Source organism: Dama dama, chromosome 11 (assembly GCF_033118175.1).
Source record: "Dama dama isolate Ldn47 chromosome 11, ASM3311817v1, whole genome shotgun sequence".
NCBI lineage: Eukaryota > Metazoa > Chordata > Mammalia > Artiodactyla > Cervidae > Dama > Dama dama.
Genome location: NC_083691.1, coordinates 34,426,725 through 34,449,582, shown reverse-complemented (window position 1 = coordinate 34,449,582; position 22,858 = coordinate 34,426,725). Strand labels below are relative to the sequence as shown.

Here is a 22,858-nt window from a genome sequence, read left to right as displayed (position 1 = left end):
AGCATGACCGGCGCTGGTCTCCAGGAGAAGGGGATCAGGTGGGAGGGTCTCAGCAGGAAGCCAGAGGCCCAAGGAGGAGGCCCGTGGCTGAGCGGCTCAGAGGACATGTGGTCCAGCCTTCGTACCTCAGCGTGGAGGATGTCCAGAGCCTGCCCAATGTTGCCAACGAAGTTCTGTGGAGAGTAGCGGACCTGCGGGGAGAGGCGATGTCTTTAACCCCAGTCACCACCCAGTCTCTCTGTAACAAGGACCATGTCTTTTCCTGGGTCCCCTCCTCCCTGCCTTTCACTCTGAACGGGCAACACTGAAGCACAAGCTGTCTTTTGGGACCCCAGCCTCCACCCTAACCTCACAGTTCTCAAGGTTGTTAAGGCTGTGACCCTCAGGGAAACACCCTTTCTTCTGCTATGGAAAGCTCTGGACCCACTTCGTGTCAACTAGAGGTAGGGCCTTAGCTAAAGCACATCACACCTTTGAACTGGGATGCTAGAGTAGGGGGCCTCTAAGATCTCCTGCAGCTTGAACATCCTAGTGGCTGATCACTTCTGCTGGAGTCTCCCGTGCCTGGGAACTCACAGTTCAACCATACCGTTTGAGATAAGGAGAGGGGAAGAGGGTCCTGCCTCCCCCTCCCCAAGGGTAAAACATTTTAAGGGTGATTTCCCCTCATCTTGTGGTTATCAAACTTTTTTTTTTTTAAAAGCAGCGGAACCCTTTCTCTGAATGAAATTTAGCCAAGAGCCCTGTTCTACCAAATGATCAAAGCTTCAGGGGAAGTGAGGGAGGAACCCATGGCCCCACCTCCTCATTTGCTCCACCCTGCAGCCAGTGGCCCTCAGGCCCCACTGTGGGCCCTCTGCAACACAGCTTGAAAATCCCAGATTCTGGTGACTTTGATGCCAGGAAAGCAGGCCTTGAGGAGTCTCGGGGGGCAGGGTCACCCCTGGGGGCAGGTGCTCTCAAGCCACAGCCAGACCCACCACTTTGCTCGGCTGGTCCCCTTTCTGCCTGACAAAGCTTCTTGTGTTCACGACCCAGACTCTCCTGCTCTCTGTAAAGCTCTGATGCCACCCCCAGCCCCAGGCCAAATCCCATGGCACTCCTGATCCCAGGCTTCTCTTCTGGGTACAGCTCTATCACACCTGAAGGTGAGCTGTCTGTGTCCCCCTGCCCTGGAGGTGTGGGCTCCCTATGGAGAGCAGTGTTCCAGTGACTGCTTGGCCCCCAGTACATTGCCCAGGCTGGATCCATGCCTGACCACTAGCCAAGTCCCAACCCAGCTGCACTGTTCCAGTGACCCGGGGTGGAAATTCTTCCCCGGGGGAATCTTGGGTTAGGGCCTGGAGACCTACCGGGTCATCACAGACATCACAGAGGTCATTGCCGCCTATAAACAGGGTTATTATCTTCCAGTCTTCCTGAAAATTTATATTCTGAAATGAATAGGAAACAAACAAGTAAATGTCTTGCCCCAGAGTCAAGTCTAGGAAAATACAAAGTGCTGAATGCTACAGGGATGGGTCTGGACACACTGGAGGTCTAATGGGAACATTAATTTCTTTTCTTTGGTTTGGGGGTACTGAGGTCACAGGTGCTAAACCATTTTTTTTTTTTTAAAGGTGGCCTCTCTGGATTCCTGTGTGTTTCTGTCCTCCCCCAGAGCCGAAACTCTCCATCTCCATAATTCCTCCCGCCTACTCCCTGCTCTGGTTATCCTACCTCAAGTAGGCCCAGATGCCACTTTCCCCAGATTTACCACATCATTCTTCATCAGGTCCACCAGCCTCCTGGCCTGAACAGGTAAATCCCTGAGGGCAGACATAAGAAAAAAGTCACGTGACCAGCAGAGCAGGCTAGGTATCAGGCGACCGGGATGGACACTTTGCTTTTCCAGCCTCAGTTTCCTTATCGATTGCTCTGAAATTAGCAGGGCTGCTGCTCTTTCTATGGACCAGAGTGTTGGGGTGATTACTTGGCCTCTCTGAGCCTCAGCAGCATCACCAAGGAAACATGGGCATCTGACCCTCTCTTCGATCTCACAGTCACTACACAGGATATATGAGAGATAACAAAGGTACTTTCTAAACTGCACACTGTTGTCTAGTAGGACAGGTTGTTATCGGAACTTGAGATAAAGCCTGTGAGGCACAAAGATGAGAGACTGTGTGGTCGAGATAATACGTTTGTTCAGGTCACTTCATCTCTTGGTGCTACAGTGCCTTCATCTGTAATGACAATAATCTGAAATAATAATCCTTAACTCCCCCCTACAATACAGGACATGCTTGGATACATAGATTTCTCGCATGGAAGAGCTCTGGGGTCTGGGGGAAAGCAGGGAAGAAATCTAGGGCCATATGAATCACACTCTGCTTTGGTTACTTCCATGCTTTCAACTCAGGCTTCATTCTTAGATGGCTTCCTGATCTAATCATTCTGAGAACTGCCTCTCTTATTATACTACCAGTTGACATATACTTGGAAAAAAGCAAGATTAAGGTTAGCCTCAAATTTTAAGCCATTAAGTGGTAGCCTTTCACCCTTCCCCCATGAAAAGGAAAAGGAAGTCACAGAATTCATGATAAAGCCTATTAGGCTTTGTATGATCTCTGCTTTGGATAATCTGTCACCTTTCCGGTCCTGAATAAATAATAGTTACTCAGGTGGGGGTGGGGATGGGGGCTCATGCTCAGGGTGGCCATGAGAGTTGAGAGAATGATATGAGGGGATCTAGGAACCAAAACATAGGAATCCCTAGAAACTACGTGGTAAAGTAAGGTTTGTGATTATTCTAGAAGAAATAGGGATGAGGCAAAGTAATTTGCTCAAAGCTTGTACCTGGCATCAGAACCAGTTGTGACTAGTTCCTGGGGGGTGTGGTTAGGGGTGGGCTAGTGGGTTTTTGTGCCCCAGAGCAAGGGACACCCCCCAAGAGAGCCCACCCAGCCGTCTTTGACCCTCAGATCCTTCCCCTGGACCAAACCCCTCAGTCTTCAGCCATACACCCTGGTCTAGGCCAAGGGCCCGACCAGGTCCCCAGGGGACCCTTGGGGTTCACCCCAAAGATTCTCCTGCTCACTCAGCTCGGGCTCCCGCCACAGCCTGATTTAGGTAGGCCCCAGCACTGCTTTCTCTTCCCTTGCCAACAGAGAAGCCCTTCAGGGAAGGGTTGAATTCCCGGAGCATGTCTGTAAATACAAGGAAGAGATGTCAGTACCCCAAAGCCATCTTTGAATTCCTTTGATAAGTGCCAATGGGTGTTGGCAACAAAGCAGAGCCCCCCGACCCTACAGGTCTCACCCTTACAGTTCACTCAGCCCCCGAAGAAAATATCCAGAAGGGCGATGCTGAGCCACATGGGCTCAATGAATTGGTGCTGAATAAGTGCCAGTCTGGCTCAGGTGCTGCTCTCGGCACTTTGCTTTTTCTCTAAATATATAATCACTTTGCTGAGATATAATTCACATAACATAAAATTCACCAAAGTACAATTCAATAGCTTTTAGTACACTCATACAGTTGTGCAACCATACCCCTATAAACTTGAGAACATTTTCATCACCCCAAAAAGAAACTTGGTATTCACTAGCAGTCATTCCCCATTTCTTCCAGCCCCATTAGTTCATTTCAGTCACTCAGTCATGTCTGACTCTTTGCAACCCCATGGACTGCAGCAAGCCAGGCTTCCCTGTACTTCACCAACTCCCGGAGCTTGCTCAAACTCATTTCCATTGAGTCAGTGATGCCATCTAACCATCTCGTCCTCTGTCATCCCATTCTCCTCCCACCTTCAATCTTTCCCAGCATCAGGGTCTTTTCTAATAAGTCTGTTCTTGGCATCAGGTGGCCAAAGTATTGGAGTTTCAGCTTCAGCATCAGTCCTTCCCATGAATATTCAGGACTGATTTCCTTTAGGATTGACTGGTTTGATCTCCTTGCAGTCCAAGGGACCCTCAAGAATCTTTTCCAACACCACAGCTCAAAAGCATCAATTCCTTAGTGCTCAGCTTTCCAGCCTCATGGCAACCACTAATCTACTTTCTGTCTCTATAGGTTTGCTTACTCTGGACACTCATAAGAATGGAACCATAGAATACAATGTCTTTTGTGATTGGCTTCTTTCACTTATTGTGTTATCAGTTTCCATCTATGTTATAGCATGTATTTGTACTTCATTCCTTTTTATTGGCAAATAATATTCTATTGTATGGATATAATTGTTAAAAATATTCTCTCATAATCCTTTGTATTTCAGTAATAACGTCTCCTCTTTCATTTCTGATTTTCAGGCTCTATTCCCACCTCTACTCTGGTCAGTCTACCTGCTGCCAATTTTGTTCATCTTTTCAATCTCACTCATTCTAATGCCTTTTCCATGCTGGATCTACCCTTTTCACTTTGCATCCTGTATACAACTTGGCTGAGAACTCCTGCAAGCAGGGTCTGTATATACCCCAGAGCCTCGCATGTGCTCAATAAATGTTTATGACTCAAGTAAGAATAACTCAAAGTTCAGAAAGGCTAGGAAAACTGTTAAAAGTCCTACAGTTACTAAGAATAGAATCCTAAGCTAGAAACCTAGTCTTTCAGCTCTAACACAGGGTATTTTTTCCAGACCTACAATCTTCTCGGATGTGGGAAAGGAACAGGCTATGTATCAGTCCGGACTTTCAGGCACCATGCCATCCAGCAGGGTGCTCTCTGGAACCAAGCACTGCTGCAGGGCCTGTGCAACCCAGATGGACTGAACTCATTCCCTGTGGCTCTAGAGACATTGTACGAACAGATGATAACTATTCTGACTTCTACTCAATAGAAGGAAGCATTGTGCAATCACTAGAGAGCTATCTGAAAATGGAAGGGATTGTCCTAGACTCCTCATTACTGGAAGAATCCATCTCTGGCTACCTAGGTATTATGAGGAATGTCACAGAAAGGCACTAGTCATTGGACAGGGTGAGCGCTTGCTGGGGCAGGCAGTTACCTCTGCCAAGAACGTTCCATTCCCTTTCCTTATCTGATGAATTCCAGTTCTTAAAGCCCCCCTTTCAAAAGGCAAGGTTAACAACTTTCTTATTTATTTCCCCCTAAACTTTGTACGTGGCAATAATGATTGGTATGCGGGTTTGTCTTTAGGGAGACATGGCCCTAAACAGACATTAGTAATGTCATCAGGGCAGGGGCGTTGTCTAATTGTCCTGTTTCGCAAGCACCCAGCGCAGGAGTATTTGCTGGATTAAAATGAAGAGGGAGTTGAACTGAGCTTCTGCTCTGACCCTATGTTTTCATAAGTTTTCCAACATATGGCTATATGACTATTTCCACATAGATTATCTGGTCCCTACCATCAACCTGTCTTCACAACTCTAGTATGGAAGTCTGAATGGGCAATGTTCCACTGCTGAGCTAAGTGTGGCAGGGGCATCCATCTAAGGGGTGACTTTTTCTCAATTTTTCCACAAATCATTTTAGTGGAAGACCTTGAATCAGATGGTTTCCAGTCATTTTATTGACCACAACTGCATGGCAGTCAGAGAGCCCAGCAAACCGTTGTGTATGCTAGTCCAGTTCACAGCCCAGTCAGTTACATTCACAAAAGCAACGCCAACCAACTCCTAGCGATAGTGGAGTTTATTCAGAGCTCTTTTGTGTGGACCTAGAAATAAAGAAGACAAGGAGTACTTGTGCCACAGAACTGTACCTACCTACACTCAACAGGATTTGCAAATAGCAAGAACAGATAGCACATGAAGTCCAACCAGTTCTGCCTATGTAGCAATCACGCCATCTTTATCATCAAAGTCTGGGTGACTTAGAGCTGAAACAATTTCTTAACTGCTAAAGATATATTACAAAGGGATAATTATAAGAAAAGCAAATGAGAATGGGACCGATTAAATTTCTCTCTGGCAAAATTGTTAGCCAGAAGATTTTAAGGGAAAATAACACACATTTTAGGTGTGCTTTAAGAACAAGCACTGTGTATGCACTAAGGAGAATGAAAAGATGAATAAGATAAGACCATTGAAAGAATGTAATCAGGCTTAAACAAATCATTCCAAACAGGTTGTTGATGAAGCAATTTAAGGAAAATGTTGCGCCCCAAATATGGCTGTGTTTGCATGGCCTGAACAAGGTAATTTCATCTCTGCTGCTGCCATAGCAGCTTTTCCTAAACTGGACACACAGGAATTCAACGTCTTTGTATGCAGTGGTGCCTAACGCAGTCCAAGCTTAAGTCAACGCCTCCCAGAAAGGTACTCTGATCAGAATGACAGGCAAAGCAGAGAGGGGTTTCCTTTCCTTCCTTCTTCAATAACTTCTTAATAATAACTTGCACTAAGAGCTGGATGGAACATTCTTTTTCTCTTACTCTCTTCCTTCCTCAGACAAATACAATTTCTCTTTTTTTTTAAAAAAGAAAAAATCCGCAATGCTTTAATTACTCGCAAGAAGCAGAGCGAGGAGACTGTCTTGGGGAAGCAGCGCCCCCTGCCGAACACGGCTGTCTTCTGCAGCCCGGTTCTCTGCTAAGCCCGCGGTCACCGCCAGGGGGAGCTGCCGAAACGCGCAGGGCTGCGGCGGGCCCGCCCCGAACCCCAGGGGAGCGCGTACTCACTGGGTAGGGTGATGACGCTGCTGAGGTTCTGGTCGCCGCCCACACTGCGTCGTCGTGGGGACAAAAAAGAAAATGAAGGTTAAAACTGCCAGCGACGCTGAAACACCCCAGACACCACCAAGACACACCTTTATCCTTCTGAGAAACACTCTGGGGGCTTGGGGCTTTCCCTTTCCTCATTATTTCTGTAGAAAAACTGAAAAAAAAACCAGAACACAGCAACTTCTCTCTACTTGCCCCACAAACCAGAATGTCCGAATAAAAAACTGGTTTAAACCGGTGGGGCTGATTTATTTGTTTTTTAAGTTTAAGCTTTAACCTCGAGGCAAGGGAATTAAGTGGGCCCCTTCATTAAAAAGGAAAAAAAAAAAAAAAAGTTTGCCCTGGTTTTCTTCCTGTTTGGCTTGGGGAAAACCCGTCCTTAAAGGGTGTCTTCTAGAGAGCAACCCATCTTCCAAACCACTTCTAAAATTCCAAGGAAATCAAAGTTGGATGGGTTTCTAGGCATGAAAATACACAGCATTCCAGAGTTGATTGGATTCCCTGCTTTTCCATATCTCCTCCTTCTCTGCCAAGTATATCTGGGAACATTTCAAAGGTTCTCAAAACCTTTGGGGTTTAACTCTGCAGAGCATCATCAGGGAGGAGGCCAGGGACTCAGCACTCAGGTCCAAGCTGGTGCCAGAGATGATGGATTGCAGGCTGAGAAAACACCAAACCTGCCGTCTCACGTTGGCATGAGCCAGGCTTTCAAAGGTGAAGCTGGAGTGCTGCTCACCAGTCTGTGGTGCCTGGATTTGATTATAGGCGGAGCAGGACCAGCATGCACAAGATAAATATACGTGATAGGAGAGGTGCTGGATTAGGGGTCAAGAGCCATTTACCCTACTTTTTGCTCTTTTATTGTCTGACTGTGTGATCTTGGACAGGTTACTTGTCCTCTCTGAGCCATGCTTCCTCATCTGTTAAATGAAGGCCCTTCAATAGAGATCCCAGCTACCATTTATACCTTCCTTTCTGTCAGGCACTGTGATAGGCATTTAAATTCTTTCTAAGCCTTGTGACCTGGGCACTTATGCTAAAGAACCTGCCTGCCAATTCAGGAGACTTAAGAGATGTGGTTTTGGTCCCTGGGTTGGGAGAGACCCTGGAGAAGGGCCTGGCAACTCACTCCAGTATTCTTGCTTGGAGAATCCATGGACAGAGGAGCCTGGTGGGTTACAGTCCATGGGGTCGCACAAAGTCATACATGACTGAGGCGACTTAGCATGCAAGTCTTGTGACAATGCTAAGCCAGTATTATTGTCTCTGCATCAAAGACGAGACCAGTTCAGAGAGGTTGAATAACTTGCCCAAGGTCACACAGAGCAGGCGGTTGGGACTCAGACACAACTGTGGTTCTGAAGGCTGCTGCCTCCTTTGGAGACGACTGCCCAGAGGAAGAAATGGAAGCCCAAACTTTTCCAACCCAAATGTTTGAATAGGTTCTCCCCTAAACTCCTCCTGCTTAGGTCCAGACTTGTTTGGGGGAAAATAGTGGTTTGGGGAAGCTGATAAATACCTTTCTTAAATTAAACCTAGAAATTTCTCACGGAAAAGTACCAGGTGACTCATCTCTTTGCTAGAGAACTTGTTTTCTACTTGCTCAGGGGGATCCTCCCCTGTCCTGTGACGGTGAGGCGTCTCTGGACCTCGCCACGGCTGTACTCACCTCCAGGACAGACCTCGATACTGAGTCAAGACGTCCAGGACATTTCCAGGCTTGGACCCGGCCCCGTTACCTGCCTGAAAAGAGAACAACATGGGGGTGGTTTTCTTGCCTGCTCATCAGAGGCTCTGTGTTCCTGTCCTGGCCAGGCCAGAACGCCAAGCCCTTTAGAACCCAGAGTCTTGACAGCACCACATCTTGATCTGAATCCTGCCTTGTCAGAAATGAGTGCAAGCTCCCAATGGGAATCCTGGAACCCACCCTGGGAAACCCTGCCCAGACCCCAGGCTGGCAAAAGTGCTCTGGAAATTAGACGGCAGTGTGGTTTTCCAAAGGACTCATTGCAGGGCCCCATTTTTCTAAAAGCTGTGAACTATATCATAAAAGGAAGTGTATTATACTCCTTTGATATGAATAGATTTCACATATGTACAATGTGAAAAATTAAAACGAAATGCCATGTACCTACTCCTCAGCTAAAGAAAGAGCAGAGTCTTTTAAAACCACCACCTGACACACTGCAGGTTCATGTCCCTTGCCTGAAGCCTGTTATTTCTGAGATGAGCCATTTCAAGGTTGTGCTGAAGGCTAACCTCCCGGGCAGTCAGTGGGGGAAGGCTGACCTCCAGGAAAGGTGTCCCTGCCTTTGGGGTAAAGAGTCCGTGAGGGGTCATGGAGAAGAGGGCTATGGGATTGAGACAGGATTCTGGCCTCAGAGTCAGGATCTGAGAGTTCTGTCCTCATCCAGCACTTACAGGCTCTGTGGCTGTGGTACTCACTTTGACTCAGCCAGCTTCGCCTTCTTTGTTGGTTTAAGTTTGAGGAGAGATATACGTCACAGGATTTTGTTGAGTATACTGAGTGAGATCATATCAATGTGAACAAGCCACAGACATGAAAGGTGTCAGCTGGTAGTTGGACGGGAAAATTCAGCTGGAGGCCCTTGACCTTACTGACCCAGGGAACAGAAGCTGGACTCCTCTGTAATGAGTTGCTGTGGACCAGAAGCAGGGACCCCTACCTCCCACCCCGGCTCTCTAAGGACTTGATTCTGCTTATTCTGGATCACTCTTTGTGGGGACTGGGAGGTTACCACGGGTCAGTTGCAGACACAGGCTGGGTCATCTTTAGTATTTCCATCTCTTCCACTGACCCTGGTTTTTCACCCCCTCCATTAGTACTAGTTCCTGTTGCATCATCACATGGCCCTTGGCATGATCCCTTAGCTTTCCTACATGGACAGAGCAAAGCATCTGGTATTTGAAGGGGCCCTACACTGTGGGTAGGAGACCTCATACTGTTTCACCCCACCACCGACAGGCTGTGTGGTCTGGGCTAGGTCACTTCTATCTCAGGGGCTCCCTCTGGGCCCCCCACTTCCTGCTCTCTCTTTCAATCCAATGTTAGGAGAAGAAAGATGAGGTTAGAATGGCAGTGGAAAACTCGACGCCAGTAGGGAATGCTGGATTCCAGGGTGGGTAGGAAGGTGGAGAGGGACTGAGGTTGCACGGATGATGGCAGCTCTACGGGCTCGAAGTGAGATTCTCCTATTAACCAAGATCTTCTCCTCTCCTGCCCTTCCTTCCACCATCCATAACTCACCGTGAGTGAGTCGCCCAGGGCTCCAATGACCTTGATGTCAGCCAACTTAAGCCTGTGAACTGAATGCAAAGATGAACAGGAGATCAGCTTCCTGTCTCCTCTGAATCAGGGGAGAATGTTCTAGGAAGACTGACACAAAGTATGGAAATTCCATTTGGACAAAGATACTAAAAGCCCATCCTTGTTCTAAAGCCCAGCAGTAGCAGCTGTAGAGCCTGACTGCCAGTCTCCTCCTTGGGGCGCCTGGGCACAGAGCTGGGGAACTGGAAGGTGGCCCCACTTTAAGAGGGGCATCTGCTGGTGTTGGGTGAACCTGATGCCACAGGCGGGCAGTTATCCTCAGGGCGTAAACGGTCCCTGATGACCTGATCTGGGAGTGAGGAGGGGGTTGTGGTGGAGGTGAAACCTATACTTCATCTATGCTAGGAGCTGTTGATATTTGGGATAAAATATATTTTATTTTATATTTATATTTTATTAGAAAAAATTCAGCTCAGTTTTTCTGAAGTGAAAAGGGAAATGCCTTTATACTGTTGACTATTTTTTAAAAAATCAAGGTGAAATTACATGACATAAAATTAACCACTTTAAAGTCAACAATTCCGTGGCCTTTAGTACATTCCCAGTGCTATGCAACCATGACCTCTATCTAGTTCCAAAACATTTTCATCACCCCCGAGGGAGACCTGTACCCACTAAGCCAGTCACTCTTCCCTCCCTCCAGCCTGTGACAGCCATTGTCTGCTTTCTGCCTATGGATTCACCTGTTCTGGATATTTCATATAAATGGAATCATACAAAATGCGACCTGTGTGTCTGGCTTTCTTCACTTGACATGATGTTTTCAAGGTTCCCCATGTTGTAGCAGGTGCAAGTACCTCATTCTTTCTTATGGCTAATATCCTATTGTGTGGGTATACCACCTTTCGTCTATTCCTTCGTCAAATCACAAGCTCACCTCCTACTCCCCCTTATATCTCCCACCTCCCTGGAGTACCTCCTCCCGTAGGCACCCCGACTTTGACACAGCTCCATCTATCCTCAGATGTGCCTACCATGGTCTCTAGCTATGTGATGTTGCACTAACTGGTCAATTACATTTCAGCCTTGGAAGAAGTCTAATGTAGCATTTATACCAGGGAGTGGCCCACTACTCCAACAGGGAAAGAAACCTTTCATTTCAGTGAGCCACTGCTTAAGATAAAGACATTAAAATCTATCTTCCAGGAGGTTCTCTCAACAGCCCTTCTTTACCAAGTCACTCTATGATGAGGGCGGTGAAACACAGAGAAAAAGATGCTTTCGACACCACCTGACTACCTAGAGTCTACTTCACTCATCAGCATGTGGTATGATCACATCTGCATGGGAAGCTGCGTTCACACTCAGCAGAAACAATATTCAAAGCAATCTCCAGGTCTCGCTCCCTCCATGGAGACATCTTGTCTACCCGATTTCTATGCTGTCCGCCTATGGGGAACTGTTGCTCCCACTGAGAATTTGCTCTCATTGGAAAAGTAAAAGTCCCTGCTTCTTTCCTATGACAGCATGCAAACTAAAACATGCATAGCTGTGAATGTGTGTATGCAAAATATAGAGATTAGTGGTCTTCAAATTTGAGCATGCATCAGAATCATCTGAAGAGCTTGTTAAAACACAGATGGCTGGTCCTCACCCTCAGAGTTTCTGATTTAGTAGGTCTGGGGTGGGCCCAAGGCTCTGTGGTTAGAAGAACAATATCAAATCACAAAGCCAGCTGCAGACATTAGCACACATCCACGGGGCTGAGCCTGAGAACTCTGAAATGACCTCTTCTCAAAGAAATCAGGCTCTGGGTAAAAAAGGCAACAAAATGAAAAATAAGACCTCCTCTCCTCAACTCTAGAGGGTTTATTTTAGCTTCTGATGATGATGGCCAATCACCGTATTCTTGTTGCCATAATGTGTAATACAGTGAATTCTGGGAACACTAACTACTGTGCAAAGGTTAGGGGAAATCTTTGGGGCTGGTAAAATGTTGAGGAGATGAGAGATTTGCTTTGAAAGCACATTACAGTATTATAAAGGGGTGGCTGAAGCTGGCCATTTCTGCCTCAAATGTAGCAGGCAGAAAGGAAACACACACATACATGTATGCTCATGTATGTCCACATTTGTGTGTGTGCATACATGTATATAGCTTGATATGTATATTGGAAGGGGTGGCTTCCTGTTGGTCACTCTGTAAGAAATGACCTGTAAGAGATAATAAACCAAAAAGAACCAAATAGAGATGGAAGAAGTTTGACTCATCTGGGATCTTATTAAAATAGAACCCCACACACATTTCATTGGTTTGTTATTCCAGAAACCTTGATTTGAGTTTTGTTAATATCATCATATATCATAAAGACACAGCCAGGAACCACAGCAAAGCACTTTAGCAATTGCTCTCCTTAGGGAGAGAACTCTGCAGAGATAAGATTAAATTTGTGTGGGCTGATTAGCCTAAACATTATCTGGTACAGATTGTCCATCACCTCAAAAGAAGTTGATAAACATATCGTTAACTCATCAAAATTTTTACAGAAGGGGCCTCTTATCAGAAGGCCATCTAAACTATGATAAAAGATCACGAATTACCAGAAAATGGTTGACTAGAGTACAGAATGGGGAAACTGCCCACTGGACACAAAAAGGAATGGCAGGGAGAAGTTTTGACGTTTGGGAGTTCTTAAACTACCTGGGGCCATAATCTGAAAAACCAACTTTCTCTCAGTTGTCAGCTAGAGCTGCCCAACCCTTTGCTCTCAGGTTTTAGGGACTTAAATAAGGACTTTTGCAGTGGTGGTAAACTGCTGGCCCAGCTTAGTCTGTGTTTCCATCTTTGAAGTGCTTTGGCATGAGTTTATATTTAAAAAAATGTGACTGGCACATAGGAGCTCAAGAAATGTGTTCAGCTGAATTAAAGGCTAAGGAAGAGGCTCTGTATCAGAGACTTTACAGTTCTCAAAGCTCTAAATGATAGAAATTGCAGGAAAGGGAAATACGTTCATCCAAGTGTCTTGGGGTGAGTTTGAACTTGTTCAGTGGGTGGGTCCTGCCAAGGGGACAAAGTGAAGTCACTCAGTCGTGTCCGACTCTTTGCTACCCTGTGGACTGTAGCCCCCAGGCTCCTCTGTCCATGGAATATTCCAGGCAAGAATACTGGAGTGGGTTGCCATTTCCTTCTCCAGGGGATCTTCCCGTCCCAGGGATCGAACCCAAGTCTCCCGCATTGCAGGCAGATGCTTTAACCTCTGTGCCACCAGGGGACAGGCAGGCTGTTATTTCTTGCGGGGCATCATGACTTCCTAGTCACAGACTAGTTAGGTCCTGAGACTCAGGAGCATGTGGTGACTCTAGAAAGAGCTTCAGGATATACACTGGATAAGATGTACACTGAACAGCTCGCCACGGACTCACAATGAAGCAAAGCCCCTGGTGGTCACAGTGCTGTAACCTGGGCATTTTCAATATCAGCATTGGAATCACTCATTTTAAATAAATGACATCAGGGACTTAGAAATGAGTTGTTCTAATTTATACTATTGGTGACAGAGGCATAGAATTAACTTTGTTCTATTTTCAAATGCTATGAATTTTCCCCCTTTGCATGGAATTAGCAGCTTGACTTCAAGATAGCCAGCTTCAATAGACAGCCAGTGCCTTCTCTGGCTCCTTATTGCTAGTATTCTGTTTACAAAATGCTATTCCTTTTCTCACTGGGAAAACCTTAAGTCATCCTCAAGGCCCATTGTATTTTTTTTTTTTAACTTATCCCAGTGATCTTATGGACAGGGCCATGAAGTAATACAAAATGATGTAAGTACTTATGAAGTTATAAAGCCCACAGGAGGTAGCATTCAATACATTTTATGTGTGCACTGAAAACCATAGGGGCGCGAAGAGTCAGACATTACTGAGCATGAACACAAGCCACAGTCCACTGACCAGAAGGAAAAAACTAGAAGTGTGCATGCATGCATTCACTTATTCATGCTACCAAATAGCAACTGGCAATAAAAATTACTTACATCAGCTCTACATATCTCATCCCAAACCCCACAGATCAGCGGAAGAGGTTCATCACCTACGGGCTCCGGATGGAGTGATGTGAGGCACCCGGGCGGCCAGGGGCTGTGGCCTGTTGATGAAGGCAGTATCTTATTTTGAAATTACCACTTGTTCATTAGCTGGGTGTATTGGTGGATTGATTTGAGAGAGACATTAGAAAAGGGGACTACAAAGGTTTTTGAAAATAACTCTGAAGGTAAAACAGTTATTTGATAAGATAGTCTCAGTGAAAAATTGTCTTAATGGAAGGCACTTTGGTGCAATGGGTTTTTAGGATCTTTTTCAACCCTGGGAATTTTTGATTTGTGAAGTAGAAATACTCTGCAATAAAGATAAGTTCAACAAGCATTTATCAGGCTCCCACCATGTGCGAGTCACTGGCGATGTAAAGATAGATGATCTGCTCTTGTAAGTACGTATCAGATGCCTTCATCTCAATTAGAAATTGTAAACATGAGTCTCCAGAAGGGTGAATGACCTCACCAAAAATGTGACAATTATCAAGGGTGATAATAGTGTGACCCAGTGCTAAGTCTTTCTCCTGCCCTAACAGCCACAAGTATGATTAAAATGTCCAATCAGATATCAAGTGCAGTAATGAAATGTGTTTTTCATTTTTGTCCAGTTAGCTGTGGCCATTTTTCAAAATGACGCATTTTAGGGGGGGTACTCAGAGGGGCCAACCCAGCATTAGCCCATGAGTACTGCCCCCCAGGTGGACAGTGCCGGTGTTTTGTTCCCAGGCCTACTTGGTTAGATCAAGGATGCCTGTATCTGTCCATCTGCTTATCCAAACAACTATCACCAGAGCATCTCATATCTCAAGGTCTTGAGATTTCTTGTGCTTACATCTTCAAGTGCCAATAAACAGGACCATCTCCAGGGTCAGAGGATAAAGGAGAGGTTCCTGTTTCATTTGGCTTTCAGATGTCCAGATATGCTCTAATGGATTGCTTGCTTATCACTGTTGTGATAGGAACATAATCTGGACAGATTGCAAAATCTTTACAGACCATCCTTTTAGAATGATAAGATTAAAAGAGGATAGATATCATTTCACTGTAGAGAATATGGCTATTAAAATAAACACCACCCTCCCTCTCCTCGTACAAACACACATATGTATACACACATATATGTATAGACATGTGTGTATACATATATGTATAGACACATACATACATATGTAATATACATATACATATACATCTTTGAGCTTTTGCTACTGGAGCGCCTACATATGAAGCTAATAATTTGTTTCTGTTACTAAAACTCTACTAGCAAACTAACCAACAGGAAGAGGTTGTCACTAATATGGGGAAAAAGCATTAAGACGCTGTGTGTGTAAGACTTTTATCACCTATTCCATTCTTCTGCAACTTAGTCAAGAGCCAGTTACATACTGAAGTGTTCCATGAGAAGATTTTTAACTTACTTGCCAGTCACTTGGCTTGATTAGAGTGTGTAGAGCTAAGACAGGCATGAAGGGCAAGCTGACACTTATTTGTTCTACTAACACTCAGCAAAAGGAGACAACCTGACCACAAAGATTTGCATACCATGACATCTCCAAACTTTGCTTTCTATCCTGGAAGGCACGTAGGAGGCATTCAACAATCATCTAATAGACGAGTGAACAAAGGAATGAATCAATGAACACACGAGTCACTCCCCAGGACGCACGCGAACCCACTGCACGGTTGCAGAGATGCTCCTAGGCTGAGGTTCTGAGTCATGTGGGCCACCACATCCCCCCTACCTGGGACCTTCCACGGTCCTGTGCACACAGCTATCACCCCCAGGCTGACTCATTTGGAGGAAAAGGTTCAGCCCTTAGGCAGCCCCTCTTAGGAAAGGTCTCTGCCTAGAACGTTCCGTGAGTCTCACTTTCATTACCCAGCAACGGTTATTTTGAAAATACCAAGAAGTAGTGAAAATGGCACGTGTGTAAGACTTTGTGCTTTCCCGTGCTGTGTGGTGTTTGAGTACACCCTGATACGGCTCTACTCGGAGTGTGGGCTTTTTGCTTCCTGCTTAAAGGTGGTTCTGCTTTTCACAGAACAAATCTGCCTCATCGAGGCTTCCCAGCGGGGACAATGACATCAGCTCACTCACCCGACACTGGGCCTTTTGCGAGCATGGCCTAGCACACAGTTAATGCTCAATAAATGCTTTCTGATAATGTTATCACATTTTTGTTAAAGAATAATCAAATACAGGCATGAACTTACAAGTATACACACAGAACTGGATGGCCTTGAAAACCTCTCAGGTATATCTCAGGTTGTGGGGATTGACATCCTAAGGCTGCTCTTACTGTGATGGGTTTAGACCTCACGTGAGCTTACAAATCACTGGACTTAAGCTGTGTACCTGAAGTGGGAACCGTGTCAGAGGGATCCTTGTCAGAGCACCTGATTTCCGCTCCATCTCTTACCTGAAAGGAGACACGTGGAGAAATAATAAGAAATGGTTCTTGCCACATAAGAAACTGGGTGAGAAATGTGCCTCTACTGGGGAGATACCACTTAATACAGAAACCTGGGTATCTTTTAGGAGCTGTCCCTCTCTTTCAACACTCACACCGAGTGTCCACAAAACCCCTTCCAGCTGCTCCCAGGCCTGCCCCTCTTCTCTAGTCCCTCAGCCCTCAGCCTAATTTCAGGCTTCATCACTTCTTTCTAAAATATGGCTGTATTCTTCAGCATCATTGCTGCTGGCCTGTGGTCTTCCTCCTTAGCTTTCTGAATCCATTCAGAGGACTCTTTTTCTCTCAACATAAAAATCACTCCTTTGCCCAAATTCTCAGTGAAAGCAGGAATTTTTGTCTGTTTTGATTATTGTGTTTCCAGAGCCTATAACACTGCGTAGTAGAAGCTCAGTAAATGCTTGTTGGTTAAATAAGCATGTTCCTACTCTGTCCTAACAGCAGTATAAAGTCCATCATCCTTGGCATGGCCTAGGAGGCCCTTGACATTCCAAACCATCTGCCTAGCTCTCTGTCCCCTCCGTGTCTTTGCCCAAACACCTACCTCTGCTCTTTCTTTCCTCTTCCCTCTCCCTGTCCCCCTCCCTCCCACCTACCTGGCTGCACCTTAGTCACCCCCAAGGCTGAGGTCCTGGGAACCCTTGGGGAAGCCTTCTTGACTCCCTCCTATCGATCATGTGCTCTGAGCTGAGTTCTCAGAATACCCATGGAAACCCCGCCGCACTTGGTACATTGTGCTGCCTCTGCTGGCCGACCCTGCTAGATTATTTGTATTTTCATCTCCTATGCCTGGTCTCCATCCACCCACTCATTTAGTTTCTCATCTAACTAACAGTGACGAGATACCTGCCCTGAGCCCCTGCCCTCACGGAGCCTGCATCTTAGTGGTACACAGCTGGTATTCAGTAAGTTTATCCTGAAGGGCTGTATTGCTCCCTCTTATATAAAACTCGTGGCCCAGTAGATACTGTTAAATGTGCATTATACTTTATAAATTATTACCATTTAATACTTCTATGAGGTAGGATGATGACTCTCATCATTTCCCAGATTTGAAAAACCAAGGCACAGAGATGTTAAGTACTTTGCCTGCTGACACAGAGCCAGTGATAGGAAGAGCCTAGATTTGAACCCAGAGCACACTTGCTCAACTCACTGAGCCGTATTGCCTCTTAGATGTATCCTTTTTGCTGTGATGTTAGTGAGAAAGTGTGGGATGAGTTGATAAATCAAGTCTTTCACACTGTTCTCTCTCGGGTTTTGCGATGCAGGCCCTGTCCATCAGCTTTGTCTTCACCACCCAGAGCAAACTGCACCCTCTTTTATCCAGTAGGGAGGCAGGGGTGGTCCTAGGACTGAATTCATCTCAACCCACATTGGTCCCTGGTCCTCTGAGGAGGAGGATGACAACCTTCAAGTGTTTCTTGTGTCCTCAGAGGACTGTGGAGTGCCCTATCTAATCTCAACAGGAAGTATTAGAAAAAGACACATGAGATAAGTCATAAGGAAGACGTGAGTGAGTGTGAGGCGGCCCCTAAGGGGTCCTCAGCTGACGGCTGAGGACTTCCACGTTGACTGCTTTCAGATTTCACCCTGTTTCTCTGTCTTGTCTTGACTTTCTCTTCAGATTAAGGGCTGGGATGAGTTTAAAAGGACTTGTCAGAGATTTGAGGAGGGCCTGAAGATCTTTAGGGCTTCCCAGGTGGTGCTAGGGGTAAAGGGCCTGCCTGCCAATGCATGAGACATAAGAGACATGGGTTCGATCCCTGGATTGGGAAAATCCCCTGGAGGAGGAAATGGCAGCCCACTCCTGTATTCTTGCCTAGGAAATCCCATGGACAGAGCAGCCTGGTGGCCTATGGTCCATAGGGTTGCGAAGAGTCGGACATGACTGAGCATAACCATATACAAAGATTCTTGCCTCACGTCAAAATAGACAGGGAGCAGGCAGCACTGAGCCCCCAGCATACCCAGTGAAGCCATGGGACGTTGGTTGCCAAGATCATTCTAAAGATGGAGTTGGAGGGCAGCCCTGCTTCAAGCACCTAGGGGACACCCACACACATGTTCCTTCATCCTCTCCAGCCTGCCCCCAGGGGTCCAGGACTTAAAGAAACCCTTGGAAGCTTCCGAAGACTCATCAAGTGGCTGCCCCTGGTTCATTTGCATGTTTGTCAATCACAGAACACCTCTCCGTACCTCAATCTTCACCTGGGGCTTTAGCATCCTGGGAAGATAGTTGCTGTTCCTGTAGGTGAACAGATAGGGATTCTCCTGCAGAGAAAGATAATGTATTGTAACCATGATCCAGGAATCCATATCCTTGAATCATCAGGTCTTATCATCCAGCAATGCCTTTGGCCAATTTGAAACATTCATACCATCCTTGAAATGATGAGAAAACCATTCTCTGGCTTTTCTTCTCTGTACTGCCCACTAGTTCCCTGCAGGAGTTCATTAACACTTTGAAATTTCCCATTTGCCACAGTCAGCATCTCTTGCTCTCTACCTGAGGTTCATGCCACAAGGTGCAGTAGGTATATTTCCATGAAAAGAGAACTTAAAGTTTCCTGAGAGCCAAGGCCAAGAGAAAATAGGATGAATTGCATAGTTCTTATAGCCCAGTAACAAAAAACTTACCAATTCATCAAGAAAGCCAAAAATTTGACCAGCATTAAGTGATAAGAGGAATTCTACTCATTTATGTTGTCATTTTTAAAATTAATTTATTCATCAACATTAATTCTACACCTACTATATACTAGGCACATATTTAAGACACCCTTCTTGGCATTTGGGGCCAAGTAAGCTGAGGCTTTGTTCCTATGCCCTGCATAGGTATGGAAGGGGCCTGAGTTCTATTAAAACAGTTCTCCTGACCCACAGGTATAAACCTTAGGTATGCCCAGGCCCAGAAGAACAGACCCATGACTCTAATGGGACTAATGTCTCATCCAGGTAAGACCCACTTTCATAGCAAAGCCCACTTCTTTGTGACCCCACCATTCTTCCCAACTCAGTAGGAGATTCCCCCCGCCCCCACCTCCATCCCCTCCAGTCCTTGCCTACCTGGGAGGGACATTTCAGAGGCCTTCTCTCTTTTGCACTGAATGGTTCATCTTTCTGTCCTGCTGGTTGCATCTGGAATAGAAGGTAATATTTAGAACAGCAAAGTCTTACACAGGTGGCAGCATCCTAGGGTACCACTGAGAGAGGCTCAATCGCCCTGTGTTTCTCAGAGTATGACCCTAGATGGGCAGCATCAGCTGGGAACACATTAGAAATGCCAATTCCCAGCCCCCAGCCCTGGGGTGGGGCCCAGCTCCCTGTGTTTTATCAAGTCCTCCAGGGATTCTGATGCCAGCTCAAGTTGAATTCCACTGCAGGAGAGGAACCACCAATGCCCAGCCCACTGCTCCTATTGCAGAGAAACTGAACACCAGAGAGAACTGAACACATCTAGTCAAAGCTATGGTTTTTCCAGTAGTCACGTATGGATGTGAGAGTTGAGCCATAAAGAAGGTAGAGCACCAAAGAATCGACGATTTCAAACTGTGATGCTAGAGAAGACTCTTGAGAGTCCCTTCGACAGCAAGGAGATCAAACCATTCAATCCTAAGCTGAATACTCATCGGAAGGACTGATGCTGAAGCTCCAATACTTTGGCCACCTGATGCGAAGAGCTGACTTATCAGAAAAGACCCTGATGCTGGGAAAGAGTGAGGGAAAGAGGAGAAGGGGGTGAGATGGTTGGATGGCATCATCAACTCAATGGACATGAATCTGAGCAAACTCAGGGAGATAGTGAAGAACAGGGAAGCCAGGCATGCTGCAGTCCATGGGGTCGCAGAGTCGGACATGACTGAGCCACTGAACAAGAACTTGAGTTCCACTGCAGGAGAGGAACCGCCGATTCCCAGTCCACTGTTATGACAGGGAAACTGAACACCAGAGAGACTGGACTGACACGAGGACCTGGGTGTCCAGATCCAATTGAATCCCTCTCATGCAGTTATCGGCTTTCTGACCTTCCAGCAGCCAGTTATTTATTCTGCTTGACTTCTTGTCCCCTGTCCTTGCTGCCCTGCTGCTGCCTGGCTCCCTGATTACGTTTCCCTCTGAGAGGAGAATAGGAATAGGAAGGAAAGGCAAATACATGGTGTAAATCAGCAGGGAATGAATGAAACCCTTGGTCACCTGGCAAGCCCCATGTTTCTACCTGGAACACAGAGGCACGGGGGCATGGGGCGCAGCACGGCCCCATGCTAACAACTAGAGAGAGTGTCTGCATTTCAGGAACAGTGATAGTGGTATCAGCGCTGATAGAGGCAGCTACTTAAATGATAACTGAAGCCTATCTAACAACATAGCAGAAAGTGACATAGCAAAAAGCGTGTGGTGTATCCACAGGGAGAGCAACGGAAGATCCACTCAGGGAAATTCACTGGAGAAAAGATGAGAAAATGAAGGCGGTTGGAGAATTCAAAGGGGAGAAATTTTAAGCTCCTTCTGTTATTTTAAAATGTTCATTATACATTTGTAAGGGACTTCCCAGGTGGCATGAGTGGCAAAGAACTCGCCTGCCAATGAAGGTAGATGTAAAAGACATGGGTTTGATTCCTGGGTCGGCAAGATCCCTGGGTCGGGAAGATTCTCTGAAAGAGGGTACGGCAACCCACTCCAGTATTCTTGCCTGGAGAATCCCATGGACAGAGAACCTGGCAGACTACAGTCCAAAGGGTCGCAAAGAGTCAGAAACGACTGAAGCAACTTAGAATGCACACACATACATTTGTAAACACTTAAGGGAAAAACACAGTGGCTTTGAGAGATCATAGATTTTCTCTTGCCCGCACTTCTACTATTTGGAAACCTCATGTTTGCTGCCGCCACTGCTGCCCCCAGGGGCTGGGGTCCTAGGGCACCCCATCCTGCTACTCTCTTCCCCTCCCAAGGACCCCAATAAGGGACACAAGAGACAGTAGACTATGGGACGGGCCTCCTGTCTGGCTCAGTCATGGGCTCTGCCATCTTGCAAGAGCCTTTTAGATTCCTCAGCAGTATCTTATCCCAGCATCTGTGCCCAGTGAACAGGAAAGAACTTTACCCTTCTTGGGATTGGCTTGTCACCCAAACGGACCGGGTCAGATAAAAGGGTGTAATTAACCTTTTGGCAAAGGAGTGGCAACCTTTCGCTCAGGGGCTGGAGGAAAAACAGGGCTCCTCAGTTCCTTTCAGTTTTATTCTGATGGTGGACACTTCTAAGTAAGGAAGTCCCACCCATGAGGTTCAGGACTGCTCTGAAAGGAAGTGTTTAGTGGGCCTGGCTTGTGGCCTGATGTCGAACTGGCCTGATTCCTCCAATCTTTCAAGAATTTAATCAATGATAGAATCTGGAAAGAAACATTGAGAAAACCACATCACGATTATTTTAGTCAAATGGATATCACAGAGCCTAATTTTTTTGAGGACTCCAAAGGAAGATTCATAGGTTTTTTCCCAATAAACCCATTTGCATGGATAATCTTATCCTAAATGTCTGTTTATCCATCACCTACATCCTTCCTGCTGCCATTAATTCCCTTTACACCTGCTCTGACCCTCCATCCTCAGGATGGAAAATGGCTTGCTCCATCAAAAGGACACTCGTGTGTCCCTCCATCCACCACCCCACGCTGCACGCACGCGCACATACTCCGGGGACCCTGATGTGGGTCTTTGCTCTTGGTCTCCTTTCAGTACTTTCATTGCTTGCATCTCGTGCGCATGGCTTCCCTGCCCCCAAGATGAACTGGAGTGTGGGAGGGGCAGGGGGATGACCTTAGACATGCTCTTGAGATTCCCACTCCACTGGGAGCCATTCCCCAGCCTTCTTGCTCTGCCCTGAGATTCCAACACTAGCATAGGGCTTGGCATCAGGTGGGGGTCCTTGGCCACTGGATCTGGCAACTGACCCCCACAGGTGGGTCTCGTCAATGCTACTGTTGCATAAGAATTATCAGAAATTACCGGGGAGGCAGGAAGGGCCTGGGAATGAATTACATCCCAAACACAAATCCTCCTCTGCTTTGTGTTGGGAGCTCAACTTCCATCTGAGTGGTTCATTCGGCGGGGATGGTGCTAGGTATGTGGGGTTTTCCTTTACCAACTCTCAGAGCTCACACCCATCCCAAGCTCAGCCAGGGGAGCAGACACTGTGTGGTTCGCCCAGCCAGCCCCACTGCTGTGTCCTGGGGTGAGGCTGAGGAGAGAAGCGATAGAATCCAGATCCCTATGGTCACAGCAATTCTGCTGGCGCCTCTCTGCTCCCCAAGCAAGAGGGTGGCCCTCTCTCGGTCTGCAAATC

At 46.5% G+C, this 22,858-nt stretch overlaps 1 protein-coding gene across 1 annotated transcript in view; it reads right to left on the bottom strand.

Annotated features, from left to right (window-relative positions):
* Positions 1–22,858, bottom strand: part of PLB1 (phospholipase B1) — a 119,222-nt gene that overhangs the window by 54,004 nt on the left and 42,360 nt on the right. The window contains exons 15-24 of the mRNA XM_061155074.1: positions 19,582–19,653; positions 18,712–18,786; positions 16,398–16,461; positions 9,930–9,988; positions 8,331–8,404; positions 6,620–6,663; positions 3,080–3,188; positions 1,757–1,808; positions 1,353–1,433; positions 126–191 (exon numbers count right to left, since the gene is read on the bottom strand). Of these exons, the coding sequence (XP_061011057.1) occupies positions 126–191; positions 1,353–1,433; positions 1,757–1,808; positions 3,080–3,188; positions 6,620–6,663; positions 8,331–8,404; positions 9,930–9,988; positions 16,398–16,461; positions 18,712–18,786; positions 19,582–19,653 (696 nt within the window). The remainder of the gene's footprint in view (positions 1–125; positions 192–1,352; positions 1,434–1,756; positions 1,809–3,079; positions 3,189–6,619; positions 6,664–8,330; positions 8,405–9,929; positions 9,989–16,397; positions 16,462–18,711; positions 18,787–19,581; positions 19,654–22,858) is intronic.